Source organism: Piliocolobus tephrosceles, chromosome 13 (genome assembly GCF_002776525.5).
Source record: "Piliocolobus tephrosceles isolate RC106 chromosome 13, ASM277652v3, whole genome shotgun sequence".
Classification (NCBI taxonomy): Eukaryota; Metazoa; Chordata; class Mammalia; order Primates; family Cercopithecidae; genus Piliocolobus; species Piliocolobus tephrosceles.
In genome coordinates, this window is record NC_045446.1 from 10,258,217 (window position 1) to 10,271,546 (window position 13,330).

Below are 13,330 nucleotides of genomic sequence, written 5' to 3' on the forward strand. Positions count from 1 at the left end.
GAATTAGGGCACAGGACAGCCATCATCACTGGGCACCTGGACACCCTGTGGTGGGGACAGGGAGGGGTGCCAGGGCAGAGGCAGCCATCACGAGGACACAGAAGGAGGGCGTGACTGTTGAGGACAGCGGTGAGAAGGAAGTCTTGTGGAGGTGGAAGGAGATGGTTTGGGAAGGGAGGGAGGGAGGCAAGGAAGGACCCGTGTGTGGAGTGTGGTTTAGGCTGGACAGAGCGGCCTCCCTGGGAGCCGGGCAGACTGGACCCTCAAGCGGGCAATGGGGACCAACCCTCGAAGATTGAGTCCCTGTGAGGCCGACTATCCCCGGGGTCCCTAAGGAAACCCAGGAAGGTTCAGAACAAAAAGGTTTCCCTTTGGAGCCTTAGGACAGCTTCCTGCATACCTGCTCTGAGAGGGAGAACTGGAAAAGAGGGGCATTAATGCTCTTTTTTGTTCCCTCCACTTCCTGGCCGCAGGGGACAGACCCATTTCTTGTGGCTAAGATGACAAGAACAGAGCAGGACCCCCAAGTGGGAAGAAGAAATTGCTGGGGCAAGGGGGTAGGGTGGGCTGAGGGCAGCAGGTGCAGCAGCTGCCCCAGCACACTTGCCTGGGCCGCGGCACCTCACAGTTACTCTCCGTGGGGGGCAGCCCAGAGGCCTTGTTGGGGTGCACGGAGGCCGACATGGATTTCTGGTGCTGGCGGGGCCGGGCCGCAGAGACTGCGGCAGAAGCAGAAGCCGTGGAGGCCCGGGACCCTGGCATGGTTAGGCTAGGAGACAAAAGCAGCGGAGAGGCCCGTGTTAGGGGTGAGTGAGGGCAGGAGGCCTGGATTAGGAAGCAAGGGCAGGGGAAGAGCCAGAGCTGGGGAGCTCCAGCAGGGTAGAGGTCAGGCCTGGGCAGCAGCGGGATGCAAGTCAGAACTGAGGAATGCGGGGCTGGGAGTGGAGGTGAGTGAGGTCGGGAAGCAACGAGGTGGGTCAGAGCCTGGGAAGAGGAAACCAGAAATGAAGGAGAGCAGACAAGGGGCTGCTGCCTCCAGGCTGCACTGGCCTCCTAAGAATTCTAAGAACGAGAGAGTTTCTTCTACAGAAAGAGTGGGGTGTTGCTGAGGGGAAGCTTTCATAAACTCTGAAGAGATAGAGCCAGGAATGCAACACTAAGAAATGTGGCCGGTAAAGGCTGGGGAGCTCTGGTCTCATGGGGATGGCTGGAGTCGCCCTCTATGTGTACACCCCTCAAGATGGGCATCTCTTGGTTCTGCCCTGAGCTGGGACCCCAACACAAGGCCTTAGGTGCTCATGTCTAGAGGAGGGCAGCTGCCATGCCCTGGCCGTGGTTGAGAAGCGAGCATGCAGCTGAGATGGCCACAGTCAGCCCCACACTTGGCAAACTGCAAGAAGCAGTCGAGGAAGATGGGGAGGAGGCAATGGCGTGGAATAGGGGAGGGGAAAGCTGGACTGGACACAGCCAGGATGGAACTCCAGGGAGCAGGGAGCAATGCGCTGGCAGGGACAGGAGACGGTGCTGCTGACAGACATCACCCTGTGAGACGTGGCTCCTAGGGAGCGAGGCAGGCAGGGCCCGGGTCTCTCACCTGTCTTTGCCATTCTGGATAGAGGCCTGGCCGAGGCTGGCCCGCTCCAAAAGTGGGGAATTCCTGCTTCGATTTGTGCTGGTGGAGAGGACGCTGTTCTGTGGGGAATAAAGGGCAAGCGTTCTATCAGAAAGCCAAAGTGGTCTACAGCCAGGTTCTCCCCCCACGTTCATGGAACAAGCTTCCCCTCCCTTCCACCTGAAGCAGACAGTGGTAGGTTAAGGAAAGGATTCTGCTTTTACTCCTGGGAGCAAGGCTTCCTACTGCAAGCAGAAGTGGCAGCCAAAGGGAACAGAGTCTGAATTAAGAGAAGAGCTGCCTCAGAGGGCAGGCCCCACCGCAGGAAGGAAGGAGAGGGCAGGGGCTGCGGCTCACCGTGGAAGGGGTTGGGGTGGTCTTCTTCCTCTCCAGGCCGGGCAGGGGGCTGGCAGGCACCTTGGCTGTGCTGCTGGCTTTCCGCCCCGACTCCCGGTCTTCCTCGGGCCGCTTATTTTCTGCATTGTTACTCTGAGTCTTCTTAGAGTAAGAATTAGAGGTGGGAATGGCAGGACCAGCTGCTGGGCCAGAGGGAGGGTGGGAATGGGTAAGGCCAAGGGGTCCACTGAGTACCAGCCCCACGCATGCTCATCTCCTACAGGGCTGGCCAACAACCCAGCAAGCCCCCATTCCACAGAGGTGAGGGAAGGGAAGTGGCTTGCCCATAGCCGTGCTACTAATAAGTGGCTGAACAAGGACTGAAACTTAGCTCTATTATCCAAGTCCCCACAGAACCTGTGACCTCTCTGGAGAGGGGTGACTCCCTACCTACAACTCCCAAAAGCATTTACCCTGGTCGCTGAAGCGCCGCTGCTTGGGATTGGCCGACACGCTGCGCTGTACCTTGTGGGATGGGGATGGGGCGCTGCTATTGGTCAGATCAGCTGAAGGCCGGGGCTTCAGGGTGATGGTGTCACCTTCCAGCTAAAAGAAACAGAAAACAGCTTCAAGGGAGGGCAGAAGTCACATGGAAATCCCTACAGATGGACACATTTACACATACCACCCTCTCCCAACACTCAAACACCCAGGATCATACCAGACGTCCACTTGTAAGACCAATAAATCCCCCCCTCACCCTGGAGACACACATGCTCTGACACAGACACTGACAGACACAGCCTCAGAGAGGAATACATAAGCCACACACCCAGACACAAACATCCACAAGAACACATGTCCAGATTCAAGACCACTCCCCTCAACACAGAGCAATATGGGCCTACACCAAGTGGCAGCAGGTGCCTCTTTTTTTTTTTTTTTTTTTTTTTTGAGACAGAGTCTCGCTTTGTCACCCAGGCTGGAGTGCAGTGGCACAATCTCGGCTCACTGCAAGCTCCGCCTCCCAGGTTCACGCTATTCTCCTGCCTCAGCCTCCGAGTGGCTGGGACTACAGGCGCGCACCACCACGCCCCGCTAATTTTTTGTATTTTTAGTATAGACAGGGTTTCACTGTGTTAGCCAGGATGGTCTCGATCTCCTGACCTTGCGATCCGCCCGCCTCGGCCTCCCAAAGTGCTGGGATTACAGGCGTGAGCCACTGAGCCCGGCAAGCAGGTGCCTCTTAAGGATCCCACCACCAGAGGGACAGCAGGGCAGGGAGGCTGGGAGTTCATGTTGGGGGACACAGATGATGAACAAAACCCAAATGGGCAGAAGAACAATCACAAAGTCTCCAGATCCACAGACGGGAAGATGGACACATACACACACACACAGATACACAACCCAAACATAAAGCACTAGAGAGAAGCAACAGACTCAAAATAGCCGGGTGTGGTGGCGCATGCCTGTAATCCCAGCTACTTGGGAGGCAGAGGCAGGAAATCACTTAAACCCGGGAGGCAGAGGTTGCAGTGAGCCAAGATCCTGCCATTGCACTCCAGCCCAGGCAACAAGAGCGAAACTCCGTCTCAAAAAAAAAAAAAAAGCAACAGACTCAAGCTTCGGATCAGATATACACACAGACCCCCCTGCCCCACACACACCCACCCATCCACGCAGAAATGTACACTTCCAGATACAGAAAGACACAAAGATATCTAGATCAACACAGAAGTGCTAGCCGATGACCTAGACACATCTAATCAACGCAGACTAACCTAGATCAACTACTCACCCGTATTGAAACTCTGACCCAGTCTCACACCGACCCTAACAGCTTTCTATTAATTCAGTCATGGAGATCAGTGAATGGGCCAGAGGACCTCAGACACCAAAGCTGAGGCTTAAAATTGGTGAGCAGAGAGCACACCTACTCAGAGATGAGCTTCTGCCCTCAACAGGTGTTAGAAGCATGGGTGCTACTGACAGTGAGGCTGGCCAGGTCAGAGAATGGAGCGGGGAGCACACACCTCGGAGCTCTTGTAGCCCAGGAGCAGATAGGTGGCCATCACCTCGTTGTATCTCTGGCCCACCAGCGAGTCCTGGATCTCTTCCCGTGTATAACCCATGGACACCATCAGCTCTGCACAGGGGGACATATAGTTAAGACTGGCCTCAACTCCTAGGCAAGCTTAACCTCACAGCCCGGCACAGCCTCACCTGTCCGCCGGGGGTCCTTGTAGTCAGGGAGTGGCTCCACGTAAGGCTTTAGTTCATCATCTTCGTGACCCACATTCATCCATCGGTCTTTCATGATTTGCTGGGGAGCACAGAGAAGGAAAAGGGCAGGGGGAAGAAAGTCAGCTGGAAAGTTTCCATGGGGACCCCAGGCCCTTCCGCCAGTTAGGCTCCACCGCTCACCTCTAAAGTGCCTCTCTTGCTGGGATTAAGAATGAGAAATTTCTTAAGCAAGTTTTCACAGTCCGTGGACATGTAGAACGGAATACGGTATTTTCCCCTCAGTACCCGTTCCCGCAGCTCCTGTAGGAGGATCCAGGGTTAGAAAACTGAAATTATCCCAAGGCCAAAGGAAGAAACATAATATCCAAGATCCTGAGAGCCTAGGCCTGGCCAGACATAAATGAAATATGGAAGAAGGCAGAGAGCCTGGGACAAGACACCTCACCAGAGAGGCAAGTGAAGTCAAATACCCTCGTACCCTCTAACTTGACCAGTCCGAGGCCTGCAATCCGGAGTGCCTTGGGGGATGAACACACACACAGTTTATCCCATCTTTCGAGAAAGGAACTGAGGTTATTCATTCCCAGGTGCAGAAGGCCTTTGACCACTGCTACCTCAGCAAGCCCTTCTCTGAAGCTTTGGCTTGGGACAAATGTAGACAGGTGGCAAAGGCGGGAGGTCAGGGCTAAGACCAGAGGCCCAGAGGAAATGAGAAGCAATAAAAAGCTTGCACTTCACTCCACCTTGAGATTCTGTCCATCAAAAGGCAGGGATCCGCTGACCAGTGTATAGAGGATAACTCCTAGGCTCCACACATCCACCTCGGGTCCATCATATTTTTTGCCCTGGAAGAGTTCTGGGGCAGCATAAGGGGGACTGCCACAGAAGGTGTCCAGCTTGTTCCCAAAGGTGAATTCATTGCTGAAGCCAAAGTCTGCAATCTTGATGTTCATATCAGCATCCAAGAGCAGGTTTTCTGCCTGGGAGGTAAGATGGAAAACATCAGGGAACCAAGTGAACCAGACTAAGGTCCTGGGCAGGAAGGAGCTGAGGGGAATGGGAGGACAAATGGAAAGTCATCTTCAGTCTCAGAACTTTCTCCACCAATGTCAGGGCAGGGCTTCAATCAGCGTGAATAGGCTGGGCAGGAGGAAGGCAGTGCAGGCCACTCCTCACACGGGCAGCCATGGGAGAGATGGGAACGGAAGGCCCAGAGACCCTGTGAGCTGTGCAAAGCTACAGCATCAGGCCCAGGTTAATCAAATCATGTCTGTGAGGACTCAGCAACCAAGAGACTCACAGGTGTCCTCAAACTTGAGTATCTTGGTAATGGAGATGGTATATGCGTGCCTGCCTGAAAAGCAGCTGGGATACAGCTGTGGAACTTTCAGCACTCTTCCCTGGGTCGGCTACCAGGTTGCCTGAAAGACCAAGAAATCCTGGAGTGTGCCTGCCTCTCTTGGCAGCACTGAAAGGTGATGTGCCAAGAGGTGAAATGGCAGAGGCCCCCTGCTCAAGGGCTGGAATGGAACCCGAGGTCCAGCCACAAGGTCTCTATCAGAGGCAGCCCTAGGGGCTTTCTGGTCATCTCAAAAAAAAAAAAAAAAAAAAAAAAGCTGGAGTTTCCTGAACACTCAGGGCCTGATGGTTATTGATGGTTTTATCATGGAGAACCAAGGGGAACAACCTGGCCCCCACTCAAAGGCACAAGGAGAAGTGCATGCCTTACCTTTAAGTCTCTATGGACAATAAACTTCTGGTGACAGTACTGTACAGCAGACACTATCTGAAAGGAAGGAAGAAGGGTTAACCCAGGGGTGCCTGAGGGTGGGCCACAGGGGCTGGCAGAGCAGTGATCCTGTGACCTAGTGCTAAGCTGCCACACAGATCAGCAGAGCCCAAAGTGCCCTCCAAGGGCCACTTATAGACAGGCAGTGTATCCTTACATGTCAAACCCCAAAAGGCAGAGGCCAGGTCCAGACCCTATGGAGGGAGTCACACCTACCTGGCGGAATTTGGCTCGAGCCTCTTTTTCTTTCATCCTGCCATGAGCCACTAGGTAATCAAATACCTCTCCTGTAAGAGACCAGGCAGGGATCTCAGTCAGAGCTGGCTGGAGGTGGAAGAAGGGGGGGCACAATAGGAAGAGGCGTTCCACACCTACCGCCACTAGCGTACTCCATGACAAGGTAGAGAGTTTTCTCAGTCTCAATCACTTCAAATAATTTAACTACAAGAGAAAAGGCCAAGCCTTAAGTCAAGAAGCAGCAGGGGCCACATACTACTCTAAAACATGTCCAGGAGCATCCTAGGGATGAAAGTCTCCCCTCCTTTCATGATCCCCCACTCCCAAGAACAAGTTCCTCTCATGCCAGCCAAACTGCTAAGGACAGCCCGGTGTGCCAGAAGGGGAAACGGATTTTGAGCTGAGCTTCCCCAGGGGCATCCTTGAAGACCGCAGACTCCAGAAGGCAGTGTGCCTCGGGGAGAAGATGACATGCTGGAAAGCAGAGCCTTGCTGTTGGGGAAGAAGAGAGAAATGACAACTTGTGCTCACCTATGTTGGGATGATTCAAAACCTTCATTATTCTTACTTCGCGGAATAGCTGGAAGATAAAATACCAGGGATTGTGCTTGCTCAACTTGCTCCCCTCAGGTCCCTCCAAACAGAGCCCCTGCTAGGATTATTTTTTTCCCAAAAAAACCAAAACCAGGCAGGGAAAAGAAAATAGGGTGGTTGTCTAGCTCATGCGCGGCCTTCCCCGTGGCTGGGAAGTCGGGGAAGCTGGAGGAGGGCTGGCTGTGGGGACGTGCTACCCGGGATGGCATCGGGATGAGCCAGCCGTGCCCTCTGCTGCGTCTACCAAATCCAGCCCCAAAACAGCAGGCGGGTTTTGGCTGGGTGCCTCTGCTGGAGGGAGTGTGAGCCCATGTGCGTGAATATTCAGAACCCGAGCTGCTGCCTTGGTTCAGTGACAGTACACACCCCAGCTTGGTCTGTGTAAAGGGGTGGTGGAGCACCAGAGGGGGACCCCATCATTTTCTGATTTACAGTAGTCAGAGGGCTCTGTTCCAGGGGATAGGCCTTTCCTTCCTGGGCTTCCAGGGTGGTGACAGAAGAAGCCACTCCTATATATAGCTGATGCCAATTTTAATCAAATCCACCTCCACACACTCACGCTCTCTTTGTGAAACAAAACCAGGGGCTCCAAACCATGTATTTTCATAAAGAAGATGACAGAAATGAACTCCTTCCCCTCTGTGGGGGCCGGAGAACTGGAGGTAGGGCTTTTTGTAATTCCAGGCCTCATCACTTGCACAAAGAGCAGAACTAGTTTTTGTTGTTGTTTTTGTTGGGGGGGGTAGGGGAAGCCCTAATTCGAGATATGGCTTATGGAATAAAGTGAATACATTTGTTTCCCCTTTAATGATGCCCCAGAGCTTTCCTGAGCTAGAACGGAAAAGAAGAAAAAGGCTTTCCAATCTTCAGGAACCCAATGCTGACCTTACCCTTTATTAGAGCCTAGGTTTTTCTTACTTTTTTCCCTGGCCCAACAGGTATTTTGGAAGAAGAGGCAAAAAGCCTCGATATCACCCTCTGGGGTGGTAATGGGGAGCAGCACTGAAATGGGGCCAGAGGCAACTTCCAAGGCTTCTTCCCCTAAGGCTGCTCACCTGGCATGGAAGTGGCATTCTTCTGGGAGAACTTGGGGTTTTCTGGGCTCGTCTAGACCCCTGAGGGGGCTAACTTCTTCAATGTTCATTTTTTAGGGATTATGGCTGAGATCACATTTTTGGCCAGAATCAGACTGGCTTTAGTAACAGAGTCTCAAAAGGTTTTGAAAATGGCCCTCTTTGTCCGGTGTTGGTGCCTTCCACAGAGTCAGGAAGAATAGGGAGAAAAACAAGGTAGGGAGTAAGATGGCTTGGTGGACTGGCGATTATTACGATGGCAGGCTAGACTGCTCCCAAGGCCAAATGGCCCATCCCACGCTGACTTCTTCTTCTGTGGGGCTGGAGCCAGTATGTCAGGAGCAGCCCTTTTTCCCTTCCTCCTGGAAAGCTCCAAGCAAGGACACCCTGGTGATGACAGCAATGATTCCACTGAACTGAAGAACCCTTGAAGGGATCCCAGGGGTAACAATTAATGGGAAACACCTTGGTTCTGGCTATTTGCATGTCAGGGGAACAACTCATTCACTCTAATTCCATGAGCACTGCCCTCAACAACAATCCTCAGCCCCTCCTCCTAAGGTTCCCAGTATCACTGTATCTGACTCTAATGTTAGCACGAATCATGCCTTCTCCTAACTCAACTACCACAATGTGCTTACGGAGAAAATATCTGATTTGCCAGAAGATGAACAGAACTAGGTTTTGTTCAGAAAATTTGAGCTGGAGCTCATTCTCTAAAATGTAGCTGGCACAGAACCCAGCTGCAGGTTCCCTGTTTCCTCTTATTCTTGTATTTCTAAAGCCACTCCCCTGGATCATTCCAGATCTTGAAGTAGCTGCATGTGTTTCTAGTAGTGGCTACAAACATGTGTTTTTGCATAGGGCTGGCCGCAAGCCAGAAGATAACAAGATGGAGGAAGTAGGTCAGACAGGTAGGCCAAGTGGCTGGGAATGAACAGAAAGACTTCACAAGAGCCAGTGCCTGTGGCCAGGAAACCCACTCAAGGGGAGTCACCACAGAGGATTCAACTAAAACCCCTAAGGTAGCAGAGCCATGTGGGGTGGTGAGTGAAATGGCCAGAAAATTTAAACTAGGAATTCAAGAGAAGGTCTAAATGGGGTGAGTAGATCATTGACCCCAGAAGAGAGATTTAGAAAGGGACAGGAGGGCCGGGCGCAGTGGTTCACGCCTGTAATCTTAGCACTTTGGGAGGCCGAGACAAGCGGATGACTTGAGGTCAGGAATTTGAGACCAGCCTGGCTAACATGGTGAAACCCCATCTCTACTAAAAATACAAAACTTAGCCAGGCGTGGTGGCGGGCGCCTGTAATCCCAGCTACTTAGGAGGCTGGGGTGGGAGAATCGCTTGAAACCAAGAGGCGGAGGTTGCAGTGAGGTGAGATCACGCCATTGCACTCCAGCCTGGGTGACAAGAATGAGACTCCGACTCAAACAAAACAAAACAAAACAAAAACAAATGGACAGGAGGTGCCATGTGCTTACCTTCTGGAGGCTGGAGGAGTTCAGCTGAGTCTTGTCAATGATCTTCACAGCTACCTGAGGATGAGACAAAAAAAGCCCCAAATCACTTCTCTGACTAGGCAAAATCCAGGATTCCAATCCACTTCCTCCTTTATATTTCGCACTCCTTTTCATCCCACAGCTTTTTGCACCCCTATATCTCAGATCTCATTTCTGCCAGATAAACAAGAGGTTGGCTGCAGTAGTCGTCCCATCGCCACCTGCTGGAGTGTCAACAGGGCTGGGAGGTGCTGCCATGTCCCTAGTCCCAGTGCTCACCTCTTTCCCAGTCAGGATGTGTCGGGCCAACTTCACCTTGGCAAAGTTACCCTTGCCAATGGTCTTGAGGAGCCGGTAGTTGCCAATGTGGGGCTGCTCATCAGCAGAGGTGGCTGAGTTGCGGCCCCGAATCATGTTCGGCTTACTGCTGGGCTTGGAGTCAAGGTGTCCCAAGGTGGGCTGCAGGGTAGAAACAGAGACACCATTACAAGCTACACTTCCAGTCCTCTAAACACTCTCTGCAAAATATGTAAGGGAGGAGGGTGCAGGGGCAGACTCCAGGGGGCTGGTAGGCATGTGAAGAATCATAGGACAGGAGAAGAAAGGAGAGGAGGCTGAGATGACAGCCAGTCTTCACTCCAAAGGAGCACATCATAAGGTCCAGTGCCCAGGTCCTGTGGGTGGCAAAGCTCAGGAGCAGAGCTGTCCCATCACTGGCTCCCTGAACCTCCACTGGCAACACAACAGCTCATCTGACTCAGGAGGGAGAGCCGGTACCCCACTTCCCACTATGCTGCCTGTGCACACTGCGGGAAGACTGCATCTCAAAGTCATGGTAGCAACATGGTCATAACTGCTTCAATGCCCTCATTGCCACCCAAAACTTACATGAACCTTTATTATTTATTTATTTATTATTTTGAGACAGAGCTTTGCTCTTGTTGCCCAGGCTGCAGTGCAATGGTGCAATCTCAGCTCGCCGCAACCTCCACCTCCTGGGTTTAAGCAATTCTCCCACCTCAGCATCCCGAGTAGCTGGGATTACAGTCACATGCCACCACGCCCGGCTAATTTTGTATTTTTAGTAGAGACGGGGTTTCTCCATGTTTCTCAGGCTGGTCTCAGACTCTCGACCTCAGGTGATCCGCCCGCCTTGGCCTCCCAAAGTGCTGGGATTACAGGCGTAAGCCACCGCGCCCGGCCATAATAACCTTGTTGGGTAGAAATGTAGTAGCCCTCCCTGCATGGAAGGACTGCGTGGCCGGAAGTTAAACCCGAGTCTCCTGCATGGGAGACGAAATTTCTGCCGCTGAACTACCGATGCCCCACCGAACCTTTATTATTTATCACTTTACATTTATTTGCTGTCTCTCCCAGTAAGAATGGAAGCACATGAAAGCAGGCATATATTATTTTTCACTGATAGATCCCAGCACTTAAAGAGAGACTAGCTTATGTTTGCTGCTCAATGAGTACTTGTACAATGAAATAACCAAATGACTAGGTCTGAGCAAGGCAGCAGTCTGCCCTGCTCTGCCCTCCTGGCTCAAATGAGGGGATGAGGATGCAGAAGCTACAATGAGCAGCACTGAACAGGCATATAAACATAATACAGGTTGAATATCCTTTATCCAAAATGCTTAGGAACAGAAACGTGTCAGATTTTTGATCGTTTTGAATTTTGGAATATTTGCATATACATAATCAGGTATCTCAGGGATGGGACCCAAGTCTAAACATTTATTTTTCACGTATACATTATATGCATGGCCTGAAGGTAATTTCATATTTTAAAATAATTTTGTTCAGGAAACAAAGTGATTGAATTTTGATTATAACCTGTCATATGGGGTTACGTGTAGAATTTTCCACTTTTGGCATCATGCTGGCACTCAAAAAGTTTAGATTTTGGAGCATTTTTGCTACTGGATTACGGATGTTCAACCTGTACAAAAAGGGTATGGTCTAGACAAAAAACATGTATCTACGTGAAGACGTGTACATTCCTCAAAGTGCTAAACACAGACTATGTGAGCCAGCAATTCCGCTCCTCAGTATATACAAAAGAGAAATGAAAACATAAATCCACAACAAACCTGTAACCAAGGTTCATAGCACCATAATCCATAATAGTCAAAAAGTGGAAACAATTCAAATGCCCATCAGCTGGATGAACAGATAAACAAACGTAGCATCTCCATACTGGGGAGTATTGGTTGGCAGTAAAAAAGAATATATGCTACAACACAGAAGAAACTTGAAAATGATGTTGAGTAAACAAAGCTGGTCATAAAGAACCACATATTGTATGATTCCATTTATATAAAATGCCCAGAACAGGCAAATCTATAGAGACAGAAAGTAGGTTAGTGGTTACTGAGAAGGATGGGGGAAATTTAAGGGTGACAACTAAGGAGTGTGGGGTTTCTTTTTGGGGTAATGAAAATGTTCTAAAATTGATTGTGGTGATGGATACACAACTGTGAATTTAATAAAAGTCACTAATTTAAATTTCAAATGGATAAACTTATGGTATGCAAATTATCTCTCACTAAAACTGTTCAGAGTCTGAGCCAGGCAAAGTGGCTCACGCCTATAATCCCAGCACTTTAGAAGGCTGAGGCAGGAGGATCACTTGAGGTCAGGAACTCAAGACCAGCTTGGGCAACATAGGGAGACTCTGTCTCTAAAAAAAATTAAGAAATCTTGGGAGATTGAGGTGGGTTGATTGCTTGAGGTCAGGAGTTCGAGACCAGCCTGGCCAACATAGTAAAACCCTGTCTCTACTAAAAATACAAAAAATTAGCTGGGCATGGTGGCAGGTGCCTGTAATCCCAGCTACTAGGGAGGCTGAGGCAGGAGAATCACTTGAACCCGGGAGGAGGAGGTTACAGTGAGCTGAGATTGCACCACTGCACTCCAGCCTGGGCAACGAGAGTGAAACTCTGTTTCACAAAATAAAATAAAATAAAATAAACACAAATAAATAAAGAAATCAACTGGGTGTGGTGGCACGCACCTATAGTCCCAGCTGCTCTGGAGGATGAGGCGGGAGGATCGCTTGAACCCAGGAGGAGTTCAAGGCTACAGTGAGCCATGATCATGCCATTGTACTCCAGCTTGGGTGACAGAGTGAGACCCTGTCTCAAAACAAAAAACAAAACACAACAAAACAAAAATGCAGAGTCTGGTCTAACTCCTGATTAGAGCTCTGGTTTACAACTCACAAAGAACATCTGGTACGATCGCTCCAGCATACTGCAACAAAGCATATGAGGCCACAGCCTCATCCCAGAACCATCCAGAGCTGCCTTGGAAACTTCAAGAAACAGTTTGGAGGGCAGCAGGGTGATCAGAGGAGTGTGAGTCAAAGTTCTTCCTTTCATGGCCCTGTTGGCTCTAAGTGAAGCACTCAAAAACCACAGAGAAAAAGAATGATTTGCTACTACTGCCCAAGGAACTGTCCAGCATTCCTAGGCAAGAACCTTGCTAGCCCAGCCAGATGCTTTTCAGGCAGAAATGACAGCAGCAAGTAAATTCAGTATCCTGATTCTGACATTTCCCCTTCTTCGCTGTGCCCATGCAGGGCCTTTGCATAGTAGCTGCAGGATGTCTTTTGGTGAGCTGTTTGACCAGATCCCAGAAACACATGGGGTTGAACCTTGGAGGAGAAAGATCCCATGTATTTGGTAGATGTTTGAAGGGGGAGGCTCCTCACATCCCAGAAGAGGCCCTTTTCACTTCCTTCTTTCTCGCTTCCTCACCAACCTTTGCATCTCCATGAAGCCCCCCAGCCCTTACTGTCTGCTCATTCCAGCCCACAGAGCTCTGTGGTGCTCTGTTCTCCATGCACCCTGTAGCTCACCTAAGACTGGTTGGTTCTCAGACAGTGTTTGCTAGACAAGTGGATCTTTAAATATCTGCTTTTTTCCCTTCCA

General features: G+C 50.7%; 1 protein-coding gene across 18 annotated transcripts in view; it reads right to left on the reverse strand.

Moving 5' to 3' along the window:
- The window catches only part of MARK2 (microtubule affinity regulating kinase 2), a 74,900-nt gene that overhangs the window by 6,298 nt on the left and 55,272 nt on the right, over positions 1-13,330 (reverse strand). For 6 of the 18 annotated variants that reach the window (XM_023186089.1, XM_023186090.1, XM_023186091.2 and 3 more), the window contains exons 2-15: positions 9,672-9,851; positions 9,375-9,428; positions 6,753-6,801; positions 6,360-6,425; positions 6,201-6,271; positions 5,925-5,981; positions 4,939-5,175; positions 4,376-4,495; positions 4,175-4,274; positions 3,985-4,097; positions 2,422-2,554; positions 1,970-2,151; positions 1,595-1,692; positions 608-769 (exon numbers count right to left, since the gene is read on the reverse strand). In XM_023186089.1, the coding sequence (XP_023041857.1) occupies positions 608-769; positions 1,595-1,692; positions 1,970-2,151; positions 2,422-2,554; positions 3,985-4,097; positions 4,175-4,274; positions 4,376-4,495; positions 4,939-5,175; positions 5,925-5,981; positions 6,201-6,271; positions 6,360-6,425; positions 6,753-6,801; positions 9,375-9,428; positions 9,672-9,851 (1,622 nt within the window). Of the gene's footprint in view, positions 1-607; positions 770-1,594; positions 1,693-1,969; positions 2,152-2,421; positions 2,555-3,984; positions 4,098-4,174; positions 4,275-4,375; positions 4,496-4,938; positions 5,176-5,924; positions 5,982-6,200; positions 6,272-6,359; positions 6,426-6,752; positions 6,802-9,374; positions 9,429-9,671; positions 9,852-11,488; positions 11,513-13,330 lie in introns of those variants that run through there. The other 12 variants (XM_023186088.1, XM_023186085.1, XM_023186087.2 and 9 more) reach the window with 4 other exon arrangements.